Consider the following 23,472-nt stretch of genomic DNA (forward strand, 5'->3'; position numbering starts at 1 on the left):
AAAAAAGGTAAAAGTTTAAGTTTGTTCTGACCACAAATCAGAACAATGATGACACAGCAAATGCTTTGATGGATCCTTTTTGCCTTCTTCTAATGCCTCTTATGGGGAAAGTAATCCAAAGAAACTGAAAGTAATCAGATGACGTTAATTTAATTTGGGTAATCCAAAAGTTACATTACTGATGACAATTTTGGACAGGTAACTAGTAACTGTAATGGATTACATTTAGAAAGTAACCTACCCAACCCTGCAGACAGAACATCTATTGGTTTTACTTTTCTCATTACTTATGGACTACAAGCATTCTGTAGACTAGGCCATACATTAATTACATGTTTTATTTAAACTATATTTAACTAGGCAAGTCAGTTAAGAACAAATTATTATTTACAATGACGGCCTACCAAAAGGCAAAAGGCCTCTGCGGGGACGAGGGCTGGGATTAAAAATAAATAATCTGCATATAAATGGATGAAAGAGCTTCCTACTGCCTGAGCTATGTTGTTGATGTAAATTGAGAAGAGCGTGGGGCCTAGGTTCAAGCCTTGGGGTACTCCCTTGGAGACAGGCAGTGGCTGAGACAACAGATGTTCTGACTTTATACATTGCACTCCTAGTTATTAAACCAGGCCAAAGTCCCCTCAGAGACACCAATAATGGAAGAATGGAAGAATGGAATGGTCTACCATGTTAAAAAAGGGCAATAAAAATAGCAGCACAACATTGCTTAGATTCAAGGGCAATGGTGACATCACTGAGGATCTTATAGGTTTCAGTGATATATCCATAACCTGATTGCATACCAGAGAGAGTACTATAGACATCAAGAAAGCCAGTCAGTTGATTATTGACAAGTTGTTCCAACACTTTTTTGATAAACAGGGCAAAATTGAAATAGGCCTAGATCAGCTTGATCTCCCCTTTAAATAAAGGACAAACCGTGGCTGCCTTCCAAGCAATGGGAATCTCCCCAGAAAGGAGAGACAGGTTAAAAAGGTCAGAGATAGGCTTGGCGATGATAGGGGCAGCAACCTTAAAGAAGAAAGGGTATAAACCATCTGACCCAGATGTTTTTTGGGGGTCAAGATTACATCAGCTAATCAACATGATTACAGGTGAAATGATGTGAAGATCAACTCAAACAAATCATATTTTTAATGGGATGGTTTTGATGGCTCATCCTACATAAAAAAAAATATTGACCTTTATTTAACTAGACAAGTCAGTTAATGAACAAATTCTTATTTTCAATGACGGCCTAGGAACAGTGGGTTAACTGCCTGTTCAGGGGCAGAACGACCTTGTTAGCTCGGGGGTTTGAACTTGCAAACTTCGGGTTACTAGTCCAACGCTCTAACCACTAGGCTACCCTGCCGCCCCTTAAAATGATTTATTTATTATGAAAAGATATATAGATAAAACATATGTCCGGAATCTTTATCCGCCTCTGTGTGTAGCCCTCTCTGTGGATCGCAAACAGTTCAATCGGCGCTAGGACCTAGGAGATGCCACAGAATCATTGCAGACAGAACGTTTGGGAGGTGTTGTAGAAGAAAGGCAAAAGAAACCGAGTAAATGAGAGCACTTTTTGTACAGATTATTGAAGGATTTATCAGCTAAATAAATCGCCGAAACAGCTCATTATAATGCAACGGACACACTATTGAAATCCTGTCCAGGTAAAGGCCTGCATTTTGTTTTTCGTGTTGACTGAGGTCGATTGCTGCTAGAGCGGTTAGATCCCATTGTATAAAATAGGATGCGGTTATTCTCACTCAAACTGCCTTGCTAGGCCCCATATCCAGACTAAAATTAAGTGCATTCCTGACATCAGTTTGTTCTCGGGTATAGTTATGTTTACTGAAGAAGTTAGTCAAGTGTCCAAACTTTAACCTTAGCAGAGACTGTGCCTCATAAACAAAAATAAAAGATCGTATAACATTGTCATTTACTGACTATGCTTTTGAATTTGACACAATGTCCGCCTTTGAGACAGCCTACAGGCCGAACATGTTTATGTCGTTTTTACTGTACATTACTTATACACTTACTCATACAATTATAAGTCACCTATAGGAACGAACTATACGTTTTAGAAATGAACTTTATGGACATATAAATGCATTTGCAACGCGTCTTAAAAACAAACTATGTTGTGATCTTGCGGGTGGTCAGTTCAACACTACAACTCACTCATTCATTTATCTGCACGTTCGTCAACAAGACAATTGATTGTGTTTTCTGATATGTTCTTGTTTGTCTGTATGTCACACAAGATGAAACATCTTTTACTGGTTTAATTCAAAATTCCACGACTCCTAAACCGAATATTTTACGTTTTGATTATCTGAAGGCAGGCAGTCACGTTGTTGCATTGTTGTTACAAGGTAGCAATGACGGAAACAGAAATTGATACAAAGTATCCACCTTTTGCTTTGTTATGGCGTGTAGCCCAACCTGGTCCGTTCTGTCAGGCGAATACATGTATTGCATAGTAGATCTACAGTTGATGACTTTTGAAAGCATACTTCCTTTATTCTTGGATGACAGTTGTATGCTTTCTGGGACATGCCTCAGTAATGTTCCTTTATTTTCCATTAGCACAATTATCCTTGAATAAGCATCCCCCAAATCCCCTAACATTCAATCCCCACTGTGCTCCCTATTTTCCATCTTTTAGATGTAATTTTTCATAACCTATTTTACATTTTGACTAAATGATGAATACCCTTATGATTCACTGTACACTTTTTTATTTTTAGTTTTGGATAGTCATTTTCAATATTTTTTGTTGTTATGTGTGCATTTGAAGTAACTCTCACACTGAACAGTAGTCATCCCCAAGCATGTTGTGTGCCATGCATGTATTAAATGTGATAATTTGTTTTGAGTCATGAGGCCGACCATGACTAGCCACAGTCTGAATGTGAAGGGACCCAGGCAGGCAGCACAGCAGCAACATGTGACATTAGTCTGAGGGTGGTTAAGTGATGTTGTTACTGTTTGACTCACTCACCCTGTTCTTCCTGGGAGATGTTGACATCCTTGGCTCCCATTGGTATGGGAAAGGACTTTGAGTTCCTCTGGCCTTGTTGATGCAAATGTGCCACCGGTTGTATGCAGAATCTGAGGAAATCTGTTTGAAATCTGCCCTTACACAGTCAGGTGTATTGTGGCTAATCTGAGGGCTGTACGCCACAGGAGCTAGGATAATTTATCAGAGTAATGGGTCCACACACTTCCTGGCCCTCCATGCACATCATATGACTGTCCTCTCCCTGCTCTCTCTGTGTCACAGTCATAGACAGCACTGCTTCCTCTGCTGCTGTCCATGTGGCTGCAAGCAAGTTGTTTACATTCTGAACTTCAAGCCCTCAAGTCAGAACCAATAGCATAGATGGAATTAGGGGATGACATGAACGGATACAAGATGTTGATGAAGTGTCACCAACAGTAATATTTTTGAAGAGGAGACTGGAGAACAATAGGAGGGTTTCTGCCAAGTTACACCATATAAAAGGTGCCTTTTCTATTCAAAACAGACTTTACCCAACTCTCTTATTTAGTATGTGTAGATCCATTTGAATGGGCTTTCATTTTGTCTGTCTGTGAATTTGTATACAGTACCAGTCAAATGTTTGGACACCTACTCATTCAAGGATTTTTCTTTATTTTTACTATTTTCTACATTGCAGAATAATAGTGAAGACATCAAAACTATGAAATAACACATATGGAATCATGTAGTAACTAATTTAAAAAAAATATATATATATATATTTTAGATTCTTCAAACCCTTTGTCTTGATGACAGCTTTGCACAGTCTTAGCATTCTCTCGACCAGCTTCATGAGGAATGCTTTTCAAACTGTCTTGAAGGAGTTCCCACATATGTTTTCCTTCACTCTGCGGTCCAACTCATCCCAAACCATCTCAATTGGCTTGAGGTTGGGTGATTGTGTAGGCCAGGTCATTTGATGCAGCACCATGACTCTCCTTCTTGGTCAAATAGCCCTTGCACAGCCTGTAGGTTTGTTTTGGGTTATTGTCCTGTTGAAAAACAAATGAGTTCCCGAAGTCCCGGTTGGAGATTTTCCAGAATAAGCAGGAAATCTGTCATTCTCCAACCAGGATTTCTGGAAAACCAGGGAATTTATTGAAAGTTCCCAGAATTTTGCAACTCTAGAACCAACACATGCAGAGATAATCCGTTCACCTACTCTGCATCTCACAAAGACACAGCGGTTGGAACCAAAAATCTCAATTTTGGATTAATCAAACCAAAGGACAGATTTCCACCAGTCTGATGTCCATTGCTCATGTTTCTTGGCCCAAGCAAGTCTCTTCTTATTATTGGGGTGTCCTTTTAGTAGTGGTTTCTTTGAAGCAATTTGACGATGAAGGCCTGATTCACGCAGTCTCCTCTGAACAGTTGATGTTGAGATGTCTCGCACTTAACTCTAATGAACTTATCCTCTGCAGGTAACTCTGGGGCTTCCTTTCCTGTGACGGTCCTCATGAGAGCCAGTTTCATCATAGAGCTTGATGGTTTTTGCGACTGCACTTGAAGAAACTTGGACATTTCTTGACATTTTCCAGATTGACTGACCTTCATGTCTTAAAGTAACGATGGACTGTCGTTTCTCTTTGCTTATTTGAGCTGTTCTTGCCATAAAATGGACTTGGTCTTTTACCAAATAGGTCTTTCTTCTGTATACACCCCCTACCTTGTCACAATACAACTGATTGGCTCAAACGCATTAAGGTGGAAAGAAATTCCACAAATTAACTTTTAACAAGACACATCTGTTAATTGAAATGCATTCCAGGTGACTACCTCATGAAGCTGGTTGAGAGAATGCCAAGAGTGTGCAATTCTGTCATCAAGGCAAAAGGTGGCTACTTTGAAGAATCTCAATTATAAAATATATTTTGATTTGTTTAACACGTTTTTGGTTACTACGTGATTCCATGTGTTATTGCATAGTTTTGATGTCTTCACTATTATTCTACAATGTAAAATAAAGAAAATCCCTTAATGAGTAGGTGTGTCCAAACTTTTTACTGGTACTGTATATTTGTGTATGCTAATGTTAGTTGCTTTATGCTCTTCTCTCTTCCTGTAATTGTGATTGTCCTGCTGGAACAGACACCAGGAATAAACTTGATTGTGTGTGGAGGCATGACTAGTCATTTGACCTGTCTACCTTTGTATTTGTACGTCTTGTTTGAAGGACAATTGTATAGATGCATATTGGTATTACTATTTAGTAAACATTTCCTTTGATGCACAGTAATATTGGGACACTGCTTACCTGTACCCTTCTACTAGGACTCCAAGACAAAGCCAATATAGGCACAGAGAATGGATTCACGTTGTTGATATAGAAGACAATACAACAAATGATATAGGTCAACCTGCTGCCTCCATACACAGCCTCTTTGCTTGAACCCAGCCAAGTCTCAAGACTAGTCTGGGATTATACCCAGTGGACTACATTAATCAACAAGTGTTTGTATGACTGGCTCTGTGTGTGGCTTCCATACTGCATGACACTGATTTGCATTGAGGGGGGCTCTGGAACGAGAGCCAGAATGATGAATGATTGAAAGTCAAGCAGGCAAGGCAGGCAGTCAGGAAGAGACAGCATGAGAGAGTGAAGCAGGCAGGTAAGGAAAGAGCGAGTGAAGCAGTCAGGCAGTGGCCCGGGCCCCTGGACCATGTGACCTGCTGTTAGGGTACTAGGTTCATTCACTGGCTACAGTTCTGGCTGCGGCCCAGCTTTTCCACACAGCCCACAGTAGCGATGGCTCGGTCACATTAAACATCAACACTGTGTTGTGGCTCCAGAGCCGGACCTCTGTGTGTGTGTGTGTGTGTGTGTGTGTGTCAAAGTCAGAGAGTGCATGCTGAGAGCACAGAGGCTTGGTTTGCGATTGTGATCAAAGTTTGAATTGGTCTCAGTAGGGTATACACTGCTCTAGTGGACAGGCCTGCTCTCAGTCAGTTCTCCAGAGCTCATCTCTCTATCTCTCTCTCTCTACTGTGACAGGCCCAGCCACAGCCAGAGATGACTGGAGCACAACGCACTGCTGGCCCAGCCACAGCCAGAGAGGACTGGAGCACTATGTGCTGCTACCAGTACTCAGAGCATGTGGGACCAACTGGCAGGTTTCATTTTCAATCTCTCCCTGACCGAGTCTGCAGGAACTACATGTTTCAATCAGACCACCATAGTCCCTGTGCCCAAGAAAGTGAAGGTAACCTGCCTAAATGTCTACCGCCCCGTAGCACTCAAGTCGGTAGCCATGAAGTGCTTTGAAAGTCATGGCTCACATCAACACCATCATCCCGGAAACTCTAGATCCAATTCGCATACGGCTCCAATAGATCCACAGATGATGCAATCTCAATGGCACTCCACACTGGTCTTTCTCACCTAGACAAAAGGAACACCTATGTGAGAATGCTGTTCATTGACTACAGCTCAGTATGCAACACCATAGTGCCCTCAAAGCTCATCACTAAGCTATGGACTCTGGGATTAAACACCTCCCTCTGCAACTGGATCCTGGACTTCCTGACGGGCTGCCCCCAGGTGGTAAGGGTAGGCAACAACACATCTATCACGCTGATCCTCAACATGGGGGCCCCTCAGGGGTGCGTGCTTAGTCCCCTCCTGTACTCCCTGTTCACCCACGACTGCGCGGCCAAGCACGACTCCAACACCATCATTAAGTTTGCTGACGACACAATAGTAGTAGGCCTGATCACCGACAACGATGAGACAGCCTATCAGGTCAGAGACCTGGCTGTGTGGTGCCAGGACAACAACCTCTCCCTCAACGTAAGCAAGACAAAGGAGCTTATCGTGGACTACAGGAAAACAAACAAGCCCCCATTAACATTGATGGGTCTATAGTGGAGCGGATCGAGAGTTTCAAGTTCCTTGGTGTCCAAGGAACTTCATCAACAAACTATCCTGGTGCAAACACACCAAGACAGCCGTGAAGAGGGCACGAGGAAGGTGTCAGAGGAAGGCCCATAAAATTGTCATAGACTCCAGCCACCCTAGTCATAGACTGTTCTCTCTGCTACCGCACGGCAAGCGGTACGGGAGCGCCAAGTCTAGGTACAAGAGGTGACTCCTTAACAGCTTCTACCCCCCAAAGCCATAAGACTGCTGAACAATTAATCAAATGGCCACCCAGACTATTTACATTGATGACCCCCCCCCCCCCCCTTTGTTTTTACACTGCTGCTACTCACTGTTTATTATCTATGCATAGTCACCTTACCCCTAGCAACATTTACAAATTACCTCAACTAATATGTACCCCCTGTACATTGACTCGGTACCGGTACCCCCTGTATTGTTATTGTTATTTTGTGTTACTTTTTATTACATTTTTTACTTTTGTTTATTTAGTAAATATTTTCTTAACTACATTTCTTGAACTGCATTGTTGGTTAAGTGCCATTAAGTAAGCATTTCACGCTACGGTCTACACCTTTTGTATTCGGCGCGGCGCATGTGTAAAACATTTCCAGTGAGTGAAAAGTGTTTCCAATTAATATGAGTTCACTCAACAATTTGCAAACACAATGGATGTTAAAGGCTCCTATCATGCTGGTTTAATGGGGGATGTATTAGGCCTGGGGCTCTAACTCCCAGCCTGTCAATAGCCACTGCTTCCTGTTGTTTTCCTCTGCAGTCACTGATGAGGTCACATTAACAGGCCTGTCTTGTGATGATGAGCTCTGGAGGATAAATTGATTTCAGTGGATGGTCAGAGATAGCCATCCGCACACTGGTCACAGAACTTAGTCATTCGTTTTGAAGTGTTTGGCCCTATGGTGAGTTTGTGGATACTGTCTTTAACTCTAGTTCCTCATTTAGGAGTGATGCCACATGCTCATACTGAACTGGAATAATACCCATCTGGTGTGTGGCACAACTATTTTCCACTGTCTGGACAGACCACAGAAGTATGGAACTAACGTGTTTCCAGGTTCCACTGAGTTGCACTGATGTTGACTGGTGAAGTTAATATTCAGACAGGTGGAGAGGAAATGTTTTACTTCCAGATGAGGCTAATTTTTACTCTTCCCTTTACACTAAAAGGAAACTGGTGAAAAGGCGACTACAGGCTCCTGCCCTGGACTGAGTGAAGGACGCTTGGGGAACAGAGCTGTGTCTCTCCCTGTCAGAACCCTGGACACACTAACCTGCCCACCAACATGACCGATGTGGCGATAGTGAAGGAGGGATGGCTGCACAAAAGAGGTGAGTGGGTTTGGACTATTTCCTGTATCAACAAATGCTTTGCTCCGTATTTGACTACAACATAACCATGAGTGCTGATGTGATTTTGGTATTATTTGTATAGTTTCCGGTATGTGATTCCTATTTCCTAGTCAACAGTATACAGTATGCCCCAGTATCCCTCTTGCCCAGATAGCTACTTTGTGTGGTATGGCAGGCGTGAGTGCCGTTGTTTGGATGAGGAGGCATTCCTCACATACCTGCTGGCTTTGAGCGGGGGGGGGTGGTGTGTGTGTGTGTGTGTGTGTGTGTGTGTGTGTGTGTGTGTGTGTGTGTGTGTGCATGCGGACTCCTCTGGCACAGAGAGAGAGCAGGGGTGTGGTACCTGGGACAGAGACACAGGCTCATGGGACAGACAGACATGGGGAACACGTCACTAGGAGTGGAGAGTCCCAGATGCTGTAACCCAGGGAACAGCATTCTACTCAGTACGCTCTCCCTCGAAGGCCTCAGCAGGAACAAAACAGGGGCTTGTGTCTTAACAGAGTCATCCTGGGTTAGCTACGCAGGCAGACCCAGGCCCACGCAGACTGATGCAGCCCCTGGTCCTGACAACGCTTCCCTGGAGTGGAAAGAGCAATGCTAGCTCGGTACTACTGACTGCTCATTTAAAAAATAACCTCTGTGATTTACTTAAAACAGCAGATCGCCCTGGGATTCTTGGTACATGTATAGAGGCTGAGGAACACATATCAGTCTGATGTTTTCTGATGTAAGAGATATTTGTCTAAATAACAAGGAAACAGCATTTGCCTTATTGGAAGGAAACGAACCAAAGTTGATCATTTAGAAAAGTTCTGATTTAATAACAAACATGCCAGCTAATGTAGGGTCTTTCCAAGGGTGTCTAGTTCTTCTGAAACTTTTTTTAATCATGCATGTGATTTTACCTTCTTTATCCCACCTTATGCATGGTCTGTTGGCACATTTGACGTTCAGTATGTGATGCAGTATAACATGCACTATGTCGTTTCCACTGCTCCTTGCCAGAGTGATAAGAAGGGAAGCAGGAAGGTTTCTGACAGATTGCCAGTATAAAATGTAATGGCCCAAGGACTGTCAAATAGTGACCAGTGAGAAAAACAAACTCCTTTGATCTTAAGTCACATCTTAACCTTGAATTATTGAAGAACAAAGCCAACACACAAACAGACTGAACAAACAAGCCTTCAGGAATACTGAGTTGGCATGCTGTCATACCCTAGCAGCTGTGCCCGGTGAAATGTCACCCAGAGCAACACTGTTTTGATTGGAGGGCTTCTGCCTGCTTGCTGAGCGTATCTTGACAGGACGGGTTTTAATGTCACGTCACTGTCACCCAGTCTCTGTCCCAGTTTAACAGCACAGAAGGTGAGTCTGCAATAACAATGTTCTGCTGCCCATCACTTCAGCTAACCACCCTCTTCCTGTGAATCTTTACATTTTAGCCCATCCTCTAACCTCACTACTAAGATTTTGGACTGCAGTCACAGAACATTTCACTGACTGATTGCATTGTGTGTTTGATGGCATGGGATTGAGGCAGGCCTCTGCAGCACTGAAGGGTCATACAGGTAGGTGGTGGCCTGCCTGGGAGCTGAGAATGTCCATGCCAACCTTAACCCTCCTAACCCTGATTCCTATCTGATTAGTCATGCTGGACATGCAACTGTAAGCTGGTTTTGCGGTATCCTTTTGCTGCCAGACAATGGCAGAGTACAGAAAGTGGAGCAGCAAACTTGGTTTCTTATGTGGACTAAGTCCAGCCAGCCTATTCCACAGAACAGCCAGATTCCCAACCTTGGAGTGTTTGGTTCTGTGCCTTTTCCCCCCAGACAGGCCCAGCTGAGTCTGATGATCCCCAACGTCAGGCCGCACGTTTCCACTCCATCAGCCTTGACCTGCTGGGCAGTGGGATGGTCTCAGCCATTTACGTCACCCATCATGATATAAAGAGGGTTATCTGTTCAAGGCCAGGTTTGGACTTCCAATACATAGCACTAGGGAATAGGCCAGTAATCCTGTGCTGTATACCAAGTCACCAATGGCTCCTCTATAGGCCCGTGTGTGTGTCTATCCGGAAGTGTGTGTCTGCGGAAGTGTGTGCATGAGGTAAAGCATACAATTGCAGGGGTAACAGTGGTTGAATGTTGAAATGATTTCCCAGTGCCCACATATACAGGTTGCCTAGCACACAGAGGCTTGTAGTTCAACATCCGCTTGTATCTGGTTGCGTCTGTTACAATCCAGTTGTCATGTCCCTAAGGGCCACACAGACAGTCATCCAGCAACGGATGACTCCCATTAAAAAACCATTGGATTAATCTGGGTTTGATTAATCCATAAATATGTTGGGTCTACTTTACACCATCCACACAGTTTACATTATGCCTGCAGCCTCTAGTGGTCAGTCTGTAGTTTATTTCCTAAAGTTTCCATCAAAGGCAGAGCATCATCCAACATCAAAGAAGCAGATTGCAGGTTCTCTAGATTCCATCTGAGTGCTGTGTCCAAGAGCCTAGTGAAGTGCAACAGAACTGTGCCTGTTGGCCCTCTCTCTTCCAGGCAGCCCTTGGCGCTCTCTCTTCCAGGCAGCCCTTGGCCCTCTCTCTTCCAGGCAGCCCTTGGCGCTCTCTCTTCCAGGCAGCCCTTGGCCCTCTCTCTTCCAGGCAGCCCTTGGCCCTCTCTCTTCCAGGCAGCCCTTGGCCCTCTCTCTTCCAGGCAGCCCTTGGCCCTCTCTCTTCCAGGCAGCCCTTGGCCCTCTCTCTTCCAGGCAGCCCTTGGCCCTCTCTCTTCCAGGCAGCCCTTGGCCCTCTCTCTTCCAGGCAGCCCTTGGCCCTCTCTCTTCCAGATAGCCCTTGGCGCTCTCTCTTCCAGGCAGCCCTTGGCCCTCTCTCTTTTGACTCATTTGCTCCCTGACAGGTATAAAGAGCCGGCCCCCTCATTAGGCTAACAAAGGTTACAACAACTGTTGTATGTTGGTAGCACTCTCAGCTGGCTCAGAGGCAGGAGTGAATGGATGGGGGAGGGAACTGAGAGGAAACAGAGCACCAGGTCTTTGTGATATTCCCAGAACATCATCACTCTGTGTGCAGTCCTTTTCTCACAGACCAAGCCTGACTTAGAAACAGGGTGTTTAGTATGATGTGTCTGACGAATAGTCCAAGGGGTCACATGATTAGTCAATGGGGTCGTGTATTAGAGGACACCTTTGAGTCGTTCCACTGAGAATAACAAAAACAGTGCGTGGTCAAAGAGTGTGTGTGAGAGTTTGTTTGTTTGTGTGTGTGTGTGTTGGTATGCATGCATGCAAGATGTTGAGTACCTAATACCTCATACAATCATATACCATTTTGAAACACCTCTTTAAAGAATTTCTCAATTTCTCAGAATTTCTGTATCAAAGCAGTAAAAGGGAACTGTGTGTGGGAGTTATATTTTCACTCTTCAAAGGAACCAACCCACCTGATTAACTCTGTCTCATGACACTGCAATGCTGATCGCACGAGGACCTTGTCTGGCTGCCAGCTTTGCTGCCAGCTTTACCGCCAGGCTCGCCTTGCTTAGTCTCCTTCACACATACCCCTTCATTAGGTTCCAGCCTGCCATGGACCACACAGCGGCCCTGCTACCACACACACCAACAGCCTCACTACAACGGCTCCAGCAGCAGGGGATGCCCCAGAGCCATTATGCCCTGTCCACACTCCCACCGCCCAGCTAACTACATAAAACAATACCAGCAGCAGAACTTTGAGCGACAGAACCAGAGTCACGAGGTGAAGCCCCAAGGCAGGGCCAGCAGCAGAGGGTGGCTCCCCAGGAGGGGAGGGCTCTGGCTGGTGTCTGGCCGGCAGCAGGGTCCCCTGCTCTCAGTAATGGGAATCAGCCTCCTGCTAAATGTGGTGGATAAAAGTAAATTGCCTGGGTGCAGCTGTCGACAGGCAGGCTGGATGAGAGGGGACCAGTAGGCCAGAGAGAGCCACCTCCGTCACTTGTCTCTGCTCACAGTGAGCCTGCTGTGTGCTTACTTTTCTGTGCAGAATCCTCCTGCTCCACAACTGGCGCTTGGTTGTGCTCCCCTACCCCCAACCCATCTCACTCTCGTTCACTTCCTCTCTCTCTTTCTTCAATTCTCCATCTCTGTTCCCCTCTCTTTTTCTTTCTTTACCTCATATCCTGCTTCCTACTCCCACTCTACTCCTCCTCTCCCTCTTTCTTAATCCCCATCTAATTTCTTCTCTGCCTCTGCCAGTCGTCCCCCACCACCTTCCCCCCCCCCCCTGCCAGGATAATGACCCTGCTGACAACACCGAGGCGGAAGCTGCTTCCGACTGCCGTGGCGCTCCCAGTCTCAGACATCAATCACATCACTGGCTCGCTGGCTCTCCCTGGCAACTGGGACAGACAGGGGTAGAGAGAGAGGGAGTGGTGGAGTGTGGACAGGAAGGGGCTGCTCAGCTGTATGTTCAGACTGCTGTCACATTCACATCAGACCATCATCAGGATACACACCCAGATCACACTTAGCCTCTCATCCGGCTCAGGGACAATTTGTCATTATGGATCACAGACAAATATAACAATGTATTTGACTTGGCCTTAGCTCTCCTAAAGGTTGAAATTTAATCTTAGGTATATCCCCCTTTTATTATACATGGTTGAATAATTTAAGAGTGATGGACTGTTCCCTGGTCATTAGTGTTAATTGGCACTAATTTGAACTAAATAATGTGTTAATTTGTTTGTCATGCAGTAACACAGTTAACTAATCCATGGGCTGCTTGTTTACCGAGAGGAGGGGCCAAATTAATCACACAGAAAAGCAGGGTGAACTTCCCACAGTGTCTCTATGGTAATCAGCAGGTGTCACTCGCTATGGAGAAGAAGTGAGGGCTTTCTTATGAGCGTGAGAAAGAGGGGCTCCACCACCCCCCTCCCCACTGTTCACCCCCCCCCCTTTTTTTTTTCCTGTAGCGGCAGATACTGCATCAGCAGAGAGAGAGGGGAAGGGAGGGTGATGGAGAGAAAAGAGAGGGCTGCAGTGGAGGCTGGGGCAGCCCTTCCCTGTGACCTGTTGATGCTGTTGCCAAAGCCCCGGCAGTGCAGTCCCATCCAGCTGCATGAGAGAAAGAGAGACGCCAACAAAAGAGGAGAGGGACAGCAGGAAGAAAAAAAAGAGGGGGGAGAAAAGAAAGAATGAAGAAACCCAAACTCCTGGGCGGGTTAGCCTGGCATGTGAGAGGCCTGTTGTGAGCCTGGGCAGCCTTATATGGTCATGGGGAGAGGGGCAGCCTGGCGGCGCAGTCTGCCCTGAGTCCCAGAGCTGGGAAGGAGATGGGACGGGAGCAGTATTGGGGTGGTGGTACAGAGTGGTGACCCTTCCATCAGGGAGCCCCCTCTCCTCTGGAGCACAGAGGCTCATTGAGATGCAGGGCACATGGTGGCAGGTTGCAGCTGCAGGCTACAGGCAGGGCCCAACAGAAAAGGGCCGAAGGGGGCAACCGAGGAAAAACGAACAAAATACACTGCCTCCCCTGCTTTGGAGTTTTAATTCCCTAATCCTCAACCCCCCCCCCCCCCCCCTCGACACTCTCACACATACACACTCTCACACATACACTCTATCACACAGTTACCACGGGCTCCCTTCCTCCCTCTCATCCCCAAACTATGAATGAATGGCCAGGCAGAGACAAAACACCACAGCAGCCCCCTCAGGAAGTCCAATCACTGGGCACTGCGCTGAGAAGGGCTTGTTTTGTCTGACCTCTTCTTCTCCCCTTCCTTAACATTTTATTTTCTGCTCTCATTCCTCTTTCTTTCTCTCTGTGTCTCTGTCTCTGTGTGTGTGTGTGTGTCTCTCTCTCTCTGTGTCTGTCTGTATTCTATGTGCCTGTGATGCCAGACAGAGCACAGCGGTTGGCCTCTCCTTTGCAGTGTGATGAATGTTGCATGATGTGTTTATTAAAGAGCTGTGGCAGCTGGGACCTTAGATTCCTGTCGTTGTCACATAGAGATAGAGAGAACACAACGCTCCTCAGACACACAGGCTAACCTCTGACACACTCTCTTGCATCCTCTCCTTTTTACATTTAATCTTCTTTTTAATGACACAGACTGCCTGGACTCTAAAGCCAAGCTGACTTGCAAATGGCCTCTGTGTCAAATGGTAGTATTAACATGGATCCGAATTGTTCGCATGCTCGTTCTTTTACAACGGACTGACCTTGAAAACCGTAACTTGGTACAGTCTGACCATTGAGTGAATTATTTTAGTCTGACTGCAGACGGTTCGCCTTTGGTCAATCAAGATGCTCTTATTGCCAGTAGAAGGTTTTTGATGAATAAGCTGGTTTTCATGTGTCTGTTAAGAGCTCTATGGAACTATGCTGTCAATTCACAAACCATTCAGACACATACAGCTTATTCAGTAATAGCTCCAGTTCTGAAGAAAATGACACGGTAGCAAACAGTATTTGGACAATTGGCCCTCTGTAGCTGTAAGTCATTGAGTGTGTGTGTATGCATATGCGAGAGCATTTGTGCATGTGTGTGTGGGGGCCATGGCACTGGTACAATTTGGCTGTCCACACATAAGCCATGCAGCAGTTGGCAAATAAAGATGAATTCTCTTTTGTTTGGCAGAGGCTCACTGTTCATTATTTTCTACTTTGCCCAGTGCACATCCCAGACCTCAGCAGCTGTTTGACATGTAAAGACACTCTACCAGCCCCTGACAGCTCCTCGCATGGCCCTCGTCTACACACACACACAGTCAAAATTGTAGTTGAATTTGCCTATCCCAAAGACTGTTCTGTTCTTGATCTTATCTGCTATGTGGTCACGCTGTCAGGTTGTTTCCGGTTTTCTACAATTAAAATGTTCTAGTGAGATGAAAAGGGCCAGTTTACTGCAGCTGAAAGACTTTGAAGATGGATGGATGGATAGAGTTGATAGCAGGGGACTTCTGTGTCTCAAGTCCCTTCTGCTCTTAGTCAGCATGTTGTCTTCTCTCTCAATCTGTATTCTGCAATTTGCCCATTTGGTCCAATCTGTCAAAATATACTGTATCAAAAAAGCATATAAATATTTAGTGAGTAATTTTAAATAGTCTACGAATGAGTCTTTTGGCATCTCCTGCTGTTGTCTGTACACCCTCTGCTTCCTATTCCTAAGCCCCCAGTTCCCAGTTGTGGAGTATCATGGTAGGATGTCATCATAACATCAGAAGCAGAGTGAGAAAAGTACAGTACAGTAATGGGCTGGGTTTTTAGTTTCAAGTCTAGTCAGTGAGAAAGACAAAGGTCAGATGAGAATAGAAAGACAAAGTGTTAGTAAATAGGAAAGACATCTGGGTCATGGCTGTGGTTTTGTAACGAAGAGATGGACTGCAGATGTAGCTGACAGAAATGACAAGACAGATATACGTTTCTTCAGTTACATGACTCTCCATGCCCCAGCCAGGATGACGTTTGCCTGGTCAGGATATCCTCTCCAGCCAGACCAAAAACGATGTTCTCAGTAATTTAGCTGATAACATGCATACTGCCAATTTCTCCACAGCCGTTGTTTTCACCACACCCACATTTTGGGAAATGTGTAACGTTATGCTTTATTTGGAAGAGCAAAAGAAGCACAAAGACAATTATGTTCTGATAATTGGACCAATGTCAGTCCTGCTGTGGTCAGAGCATGCTGTGGAGTCTTTAGGGTGGGATTAGGTGGAGGGGTATGGGGGGGGTGGAGGGGTATAGGGGGGTAGAGATGTGCCCTAGGTGTCACATTCCACCATGATGAGCTTGTCCAGTTCACTGAACTCTACTCGCTGGTCTTTACAAGCTGGGGTCTCTGAGAGGAAAGGAAACACTATTAAAAGTGTCCTTTACCAATGACATTTGCATCACAGTGCATGGTGACCATTAAGTGACTGTCCCCATGGCTTTGTTGCTGTGTAGTGACACTGTGAAAGGCTAGCGACCCATGTGACTCAGAGCAGGGAGAGCTGTGACCACACTGATCTGAAAAGTAGACCGTTTGTTAATGCAATATTCACTTAGAAATTGCGTGACGGGTTTGATTGGTTCTCTCAACCCCCCAAAAAATCTTCATGGGTTGAGAGCTTTTGTTGTTTGGATTTGAAAATGGAATGGGGCTGTAGATGGGTGTTTTGAGGAGAGCCAACCAGTAAAAGCACAGCCTCCTTCATTATCGACGCATTGTGCCGACAACAACAAAGAGCCATTCCAGACTCTGAAGTCAGGAGAACTTTGAGAGTTAGGTGGTAGCTAGACTAATGAGAAGGGTACAGTGCGTATTCATTGTCACCCCATTGAGAGCCATGTGACAGAGCCCGCCTCTGCGTGGAGGAATGTCTCTGCAGTGCATGCCACGCACGGTGGCATCATCACAAGGCACGGTGGACGCCAACTCTTGCCAGCCTGGGTGGGCTTTGTGCGTCAGAGGGGCTTGCAGGCCAAATCAAATCAAATGTTATTTATCACATGCGCCGAATACAACAGATGTAGACCTTACCGTGAAATGCTTACTTCAAGCCCTTAACCAACAATGCAGTTTTAAGAAAATAAAGTTAAGAAAATATTTACATTAATAAACTAAAGTAAAAAATGTAATTAAAAAAGTAACAAGGAAATGACATAACAATAACGAGGCTATATACAGCAGGTACCGGTATATATGATCAATGCCCTATCCAGGCCCTCTGTGCTTGAGGATGGCAAGACCTTGCTGTCGTCAGATATACACTCACACATACACACTGTAAAGTGTACGTTCATACACGCCAGTGCATATAAACAAACATCTGTCTTTGCTTGTCAGTGTCTGTGTTGGGACCATGGTCTTGATGCCAGTTTGTGGCCACAACACAATTAACGTAAACAATCAGCCTTTCAGCGTCACTGTTGGAAGCACCAAACATGCACTTGATCTATTTCCTGAATCTCTCTGTATTCTTCCCTAAAGAGGTGAGCGGAGCGCTGCCAGTGTGTAGGGTAACCTATTTCCCAATTTTTTGGGGCTCCAGAGTGGCGCAGCGGTCTACGCAGTGCTAGAGGCATCACTACAGACCCTGGTTCGATTCCAGGCTGTATCACTACCGGCCTTGATTGGGAGTCCCTTAAGGCGGCGCACAATTGGCCCAGCGTCGTCCGGGTTAGGGTTTGGCCGGGGTAGGCCGTTATTGTAAATAAGAATTTGTTCTTAACTGACTTGCCTAGATCAATAAAATGTAACAAAAAAACTCCCTCTGATGTCACTGTGCTTGTATGATGCATGGCTGGAGGTAGGGAGCTTATTATGCTGCCTTTGCATTGTGCACATACTGTCCCCAGCCTGCCCTGCCAGGGGCTCTGAGCCTAGGGTGGGGGAAATGGATCAGCCAAGACCTGACCACAGACTGACAATCTATCTAGAGCAGAATTCAGTCAGTCGTGTGAAGCTGCTGTTGACCCGTAGTTGTAAAGTACATTGATGTTGATTCTCTGGGGACCTGTGTGTGTGTGTGTGTGTGTGTGTGTGTGTGTGTGTGTGTGTGTGTGTGTGTGTGTGTGTGTGGTGTGTGTGTGTGTGTGTGTGTGTGTGTGTGTGTGTGCGTGCGGGACCTGTGTGCGTGCGTGTGTGTGTGCGTGCGTGCATGTGTGTGTGTGTGTGTGCGTGTGTGTGTGTTTGTGCGTGCGTGCATGCATGGATTAGTGCTGTGAATGTTGATTCATGAGCCATGTAGTGTAAAATAGACAAATGACTCATCACTGTAATTGCAGCATATTGAACAGACATGGGGAAATCCACAGAGCTTTCCTCTTTATCACACTGGTTTTTTCAATGAGGACGGTGCGTGCTCGGCTTTGTAGGCAAGCAGTAAGCATTGCAATCTGAAGTCTGACAAAGTCTAACTAATTTCTAAATGAGCTGCGTTTGGTGTAAAAATACTTAGCCAGCAGAATGGAGATGAAAAATGTCCTCCCGTGCCGTTCTGAAAAATGACAACAGCCGTAGTAACATATTGGGCATCTGCTGCAGACTGACATCTAAAGTATACAGTGCTCTGAGACAGATGTTTTCTCTAGTGCTGGGATGTGTGCTGCCACCTCAATTGTTGCAGTAAATCAGGTGCTTTACACTGTGTGTGTGTGTGTGTGTGTGTGTGTGTGTGTGTGTGTGTGTGTGTGTGTGTGTGTGTGTGTGTGTGTGTGTTCCTGCTGTAATGGTTGCACCCTGTGGTGTTTGAATGATGTAGCCCCTCTCAGGTGGGATTCCACTAGTCAGACAGTTGAACCATCACATTGAGGTGAGACATCCTAGAATATGGAATACAATCCACTTAGTGATTGTCTACATAGCCTCTTCTCACTAAGAGGAGTTTATAAGAGGTGTGTTAAGTTGACTAGAGGTAAATTAGGTTCTGTTATCGAGGGATTCTGGTCAGTCTGCCTCGTCACAGACAGGTCTGGGATCAGTTTCCTCAGACTGGAGTCAGTGGTGTGCCAGGCGAGGCTTGGGGAGAGGAGGAACAGGGTCTAGCATTAACTGATCTCCACTTTCCCCAGACTTCTGTGTCGGAGGAAATGGGGCAATTAAGGACAGCTTGCTCAGACACTGCATGGGGTTAATACCCGGCTCTCGTAATTAAAAATAAATGACATTTTTCCTGTATAAATATTCAAGCCCCTCTCCGATCTGTGCTGCTGACTGTTTATGTGGCGTAAGCTGTTTTTGCACATTTCAGGAACATTTGGCACAATGTTTCCTGAACCGTCCGCGGAATAAATAGAGTTTCGTTGCCTCTGAGAGATTCATCTGTGGGTGTCTTGTGTTGGAGGAGATAGGCAAGGATGGAGACATGGATTCCTGTATAACCTCTGTATGGGAACGAAGGGGCAGAGGCAAGGGTCCTGAGTCCAGCTAAAACAGCTATTTGTCCTGGCTTTGACCTACTATAGCTGAAAGTGGGTGACAACATGGTCATTTAGGGAATGTTGGTGAACATCTTAGCAATTCAATCACAAGAAATGGGTCAGAACCGCTGTGAATAAGGATGTTGCCTTGAAGATAATAGCTTTGTGTATCATAAATCATCGAACCGCACAGCTTAATTTTCATAGAGCGATCAACAATTTAAAGAATGTAACCTTTTGAAACCAGCGCATTATAGCAACCAATTATCCTCATCCCTTTCTCCATCTCTCTTTGCAGGAGAATACATTAAGACCTGGAGGCCCAGGTATTTTCTACTCAAGAGTGATGGTACATTCATTGGCTACAAGGAACGACCACAAGATGTTGACGCTTTCGAAACCCCCTTAAATAACTTCTCAGTAGCACGTGAGTATCTACTCTTTCAAGAACCTACTATCTACATTACTTCACCCATTAAGATTATACGGCACTTTATATTGCATAATCACCAATAGAAAATATTTTTGTTCAGTAGCTCCTATGACAATGTCTTGCCTTAATGGTACACTTCAAAGCCACAAAGTTGTGGTTAGAAACATCAGAATAGACTGGTGGTACATTAGCAATATGCCAGTATTCTACCTGGCTGTGTGTAAATTCCAGTTTTGTCTATGGGAATACTCCCTACATGACAGGAAGTTGTTGGGACAAGCTCGGCAGATGATTGAACAGAGTAATTAGAGAACATACTGTTTGTTAAACAAAATGTTTCCTGACATTATTGAGTTATAGTGGTTATTAACCATCTCATTTCAATTATTTATCTGTGGGCTGCTCTGTCTCCATCAGCAGTACAGAGAGGGTGGCACAGTTTGTCACTGAGCAGACCTGCAGTAGACCCACAGACAGAGGGGCCATGTGATGCTGCTGATAGGGCTGATGAGGTGGTGGGGCTGGGTTACACAGCCACACGGACAGGGCCCTGCTGGAGCTCAGTGGTGGCCCAGCCCCATATCTTCCATCTAACAGACTTCCTGACAAACTCTTCCATGTTTTCTTTTTTGGCATACGCAGTTTGTTGACTGTGTGAAAGAGCTGCACTGGGAAACTGGCTGCTCTCTAAAAATTGTAACTTAGTTTCAAGCTAATTGAAAAATTGAAATTCCTTTAATTTTTTTGTGAATGTCATAACTTGGACACATTTTCTGGAATTGACTGAAACGACTGCCCAGATCACTGCTCACAGTCCCATGTATTGACTGAATCCTGAGGTAAAAATACACTATATTTTCAAAAGTATGTGGACACCCCTTGAAATTAGTGGATTCGGCTATTGTGCCAACTGTAAAGTTTGAGGGAGGAGGAATAATTGTCTGGGGCTGTTTTTCATGGGTCGGGCTAGGCCCCTTAGTTCCAGTGGAGTGAAATCTTAACACTACAGCATACAATGACATTCAAGATGATTCTGTTCTTCCAACTTTGTGGAAACAGTTTGGGGAAGGCCCTTTTCCTGTTTTAGTATGACAATGCCTTCGTGCACAAAGCGAGGTCCATACAGAAATTATGTATTGAGATCGGTGTGGAAGAACTTGACTGGCCTGCACAGAGCCCTGACCTCAACCCCATTGAACACCTTTGGAATGAATTGGAACACCGACTGCAAGCCAGGCCTAATCGCCCAATATCATTGCCCGACCTCACTAATGCTCTTGTGGCTGAATGGAAGCAAGTCCACTCAGCAATGTTCCAACATCTAGTGGAATGCCTTCCCAGAAGAGTGGAGGCTGTTATAGCAGCAAAGGGGGGAAAAACTACATATTAATGCCTATGATTTTGAAATGAGATGTTTGACGAGCAGTTGTCCACATACTTTTGGTAATGTGTATTTAGTATGAAGGAAAAGCTATGATCAGGGTTTCCTCCTCCATCCTTCCCCCATAGTGCAGCTGTTCAGTTCCCTATGTACGGCTGCATGGTGGCTGTCCCAGCCGTGTCTGTTACGGTGGCGATAAAGATAAATGGCTGTAACTGCGGGTCTCTGTCTCCTCTCCGCCTGGCCCCTCTCTCCCGGGATGTGGCCAGAGTGCCAGCTGATGAAGACGGAGAGGCCCAAGCCCAACACATTCATCATCCGCTGCCTGCAGTGGACCACTGTCATCGAGCGCACCTTCCACGTGGAGACCCCCGAGGAGAGGCAAGCTCAGCCACAACCCCTCCCTTACACATACACACAGTCAAATACACACACCACAAGCATGTGCATACACATTGTACACAGTACACTGGTTGTTGGCTGACCCTACAGTCTAAATTGCCTTCCTGTTGATAAGATGACAATTACATGATTGGGCTGAATTAAATCATGTTAAATGAGGTGTTGTAATCTCCCTCTCCTTCCTCTCTCAGGGAGGAATGGACGAAAGCCATTCAGGCTGTAGCAGATGGCCTACAGAAACAGGAAGAGGAGATGATGGACTCCTCCCCAGACCCAATGGACATGGAGATGTACCTGACCAAACCCAGACTCAAAGTGGTGGGTCCCCTTCCTGCCTCACCCCAAACCTCACCCTGCCCCTTCCTGCCTCACCCCAAACCTCACACTACCCCTTCCTGCCTCACCCCAACCCTCACTGGCCCGTCCTGCCTCTCCCCAACCCTCACCGGCACTTCCTGCCTCACACCAACCCTCACCAGCCCTTCCTGCTTCACCCCAACCCTCACCAGCCCTTCCTGCTTCACCCCGGCGCCCTGACACTTTCCTAACAAATAAAATACAAATTATATTTTTGTCACATGCGCCGAATACAACTGGTGTAGACGTTACTGTGAAATGCTTGCTTATAAGCCATTCCCAACAATATAGTAACACAATTAAATACACAAGAATGGAGCTATATTTATCCTTTTATTTAACTAGGCAAGTCGGTTAAGAACACATACTTATTTACAAATACAGCCCAGGAACAGTGGGTTAACTGCCTCGTCAGCTTGGGGATTTGATCTAGCAACCTTTTGGTTACTGGACCAACGCTCTAACCACTAGGATACCTGCACGCCCCATATACAGGGAGTACCAGTACCAGATCTATGTGGAGCTACAGTTGAAGTCGGAAGTTTACATACACTTAGGTTGGAGTCATTAAAACTCGTTTTTCAACCACTCCACAACTTTTCTTGTTAACAAACTATAGTTTTGGCAAGTCGGTTAGGACATCTACTTTGTGCATGACACAAGTCATTTTTCCAACAATTATTTACAAACAGATTATTTCACTTTTTAATTCATTCTATCACAATTCCAGTGGGTCAGAAGTTTAGATACACTAAGTTGACTGTGCCTTTAAACAGCTTGGACAATTCCAGAAAATGATGTCATGGCTTTAGAAGCATCTGATAGGCTAATTGACATCATTTGAGTCAATTGGAGGTGTACCTGCGGATGTATTTCAAGGCATACCTTCAAACTCAGTGCCTCTTTGCTTGACATCATGGGAAAGTCAAAAGAAATCAGCCAAGACCTCAGAAAAAAAGTATGCAAGTATAAACACCTTGGGACCAGGCAGCCGTCATACCGCTCAGGAAGGAGACACGTTCTGTCTCCTAGAGATGAACGTACTTTGGTGCGAAAAGTGCAAATCAATCCCAGAACAACAATAAAGGACCTTGTGAAGATGCTGGAGGAAACAGGTACAAATGTATCTATATCCACAGTAAAACAAGTCCTATATCGACATAACCTGAAAGGCCACTCAGCAAGGAAGAAGCCACTGCTCCAAAGCCGCCATAAAAAAAGCCAGACTACGGTTTGTAGCTGCACATGGGGACAAAGATCGTACTTTTTGGAGAAATGTCCTCTGGTCTGATGAAACAGATATAGAACTGTTTGGCCATAATGATCATTGTTATGTTTGGAGGAAAAAGGGGGAGGCTTGCAAGCCGAAGAACACCATCCCAACCGTGAAGCACAGGGGTGGCAGCATCATGTTGTGGGGACATGATGCTGCCACCCCTGTGCTTCACGGTTGGGATGGTGTTCTTCAGCTTGCAAGCATCCCCCTTTTTCTGCTTTGCTGCAGGAGGGAGTTGTGCACTTCACAAAATAGATGGCATCATAAGGGAGAAATTATGTGGATATATATATTTATATATTTTGTGGGCGGAACTGAAAAAGTGTGTGAGAGCAAGTAGGCCTACAAACCTGACTGAGTTACACAAGCTCTGTCAAGAGGAATGGGCTAAATTCACCCAA

The 23,472-nt window shown here is 45.3% G+C and overlaps 1 protein-coding gene across 2 annotated transcripts in view; it reads left to right on the forward strand.

Annotated features, from left to right (window-relative positions):
* The first annotated feature begins 1,505 nt into the window (after nucleotides 1-1,505).
* The window catches only part of LOC115146263 (RAC-alpha serine/threonine-protein kinase), a 36,260-nt gene continuing 14,293 nt past the window's right edge, over nucleotides 1,506-23,472 (forward strand). Inside the window, exons 1-6 of one of the 2 annotated variants that reach the window (XM_065004249.1) lie at nucleotides 1,506-1,679; nucleotides 6,054-6,261; nucleotides 8,127-8,288; nucleotides 19,521-19,649; nucleotides 21,306-21,417; nucleotides 21,630-21,756. In XM_065004249.1, coding sequence (XP_064860321.1) covers nucleotides 8,243-8,288; nucleotides 19,521-19,649; nucleotides 21,306-21,417; nucleotides 21,630-21,756 — 414 coding nt within the window. In that variant the 5' untranslated portion in view covers nucleotides 1,506-1,679; nucleotides 6,054-6,261; nucleotides 8,127-8,242. The remainder of the gene's footprint in view (nucleotides 1,680-6,053; nucleotides 6,262-8,126; nucleotides 8,289-19,520; nucleotides 19,650-21,305; nucleotides 21,418-21,629; nucleotides 21,757-23,472) is intronic. The other variant, XM_029688244.2, reaches the window with a different exon arrangement.

Source organism: Oncorhynchus nerka, linkage group LG18, assembly GCF_034236695.1.
Source record: "Oncorhynchus nerka isolate Pitt River linkage group LG18, Oner_Uvic_2.0, whole genome shotgun sequence".
NCBI lineage: Eukaryota > Metazoa > Chordata > Actinopteri > Salmoniformes > Salmonidae > Oncorhynchus > Oncorhynchus nerka.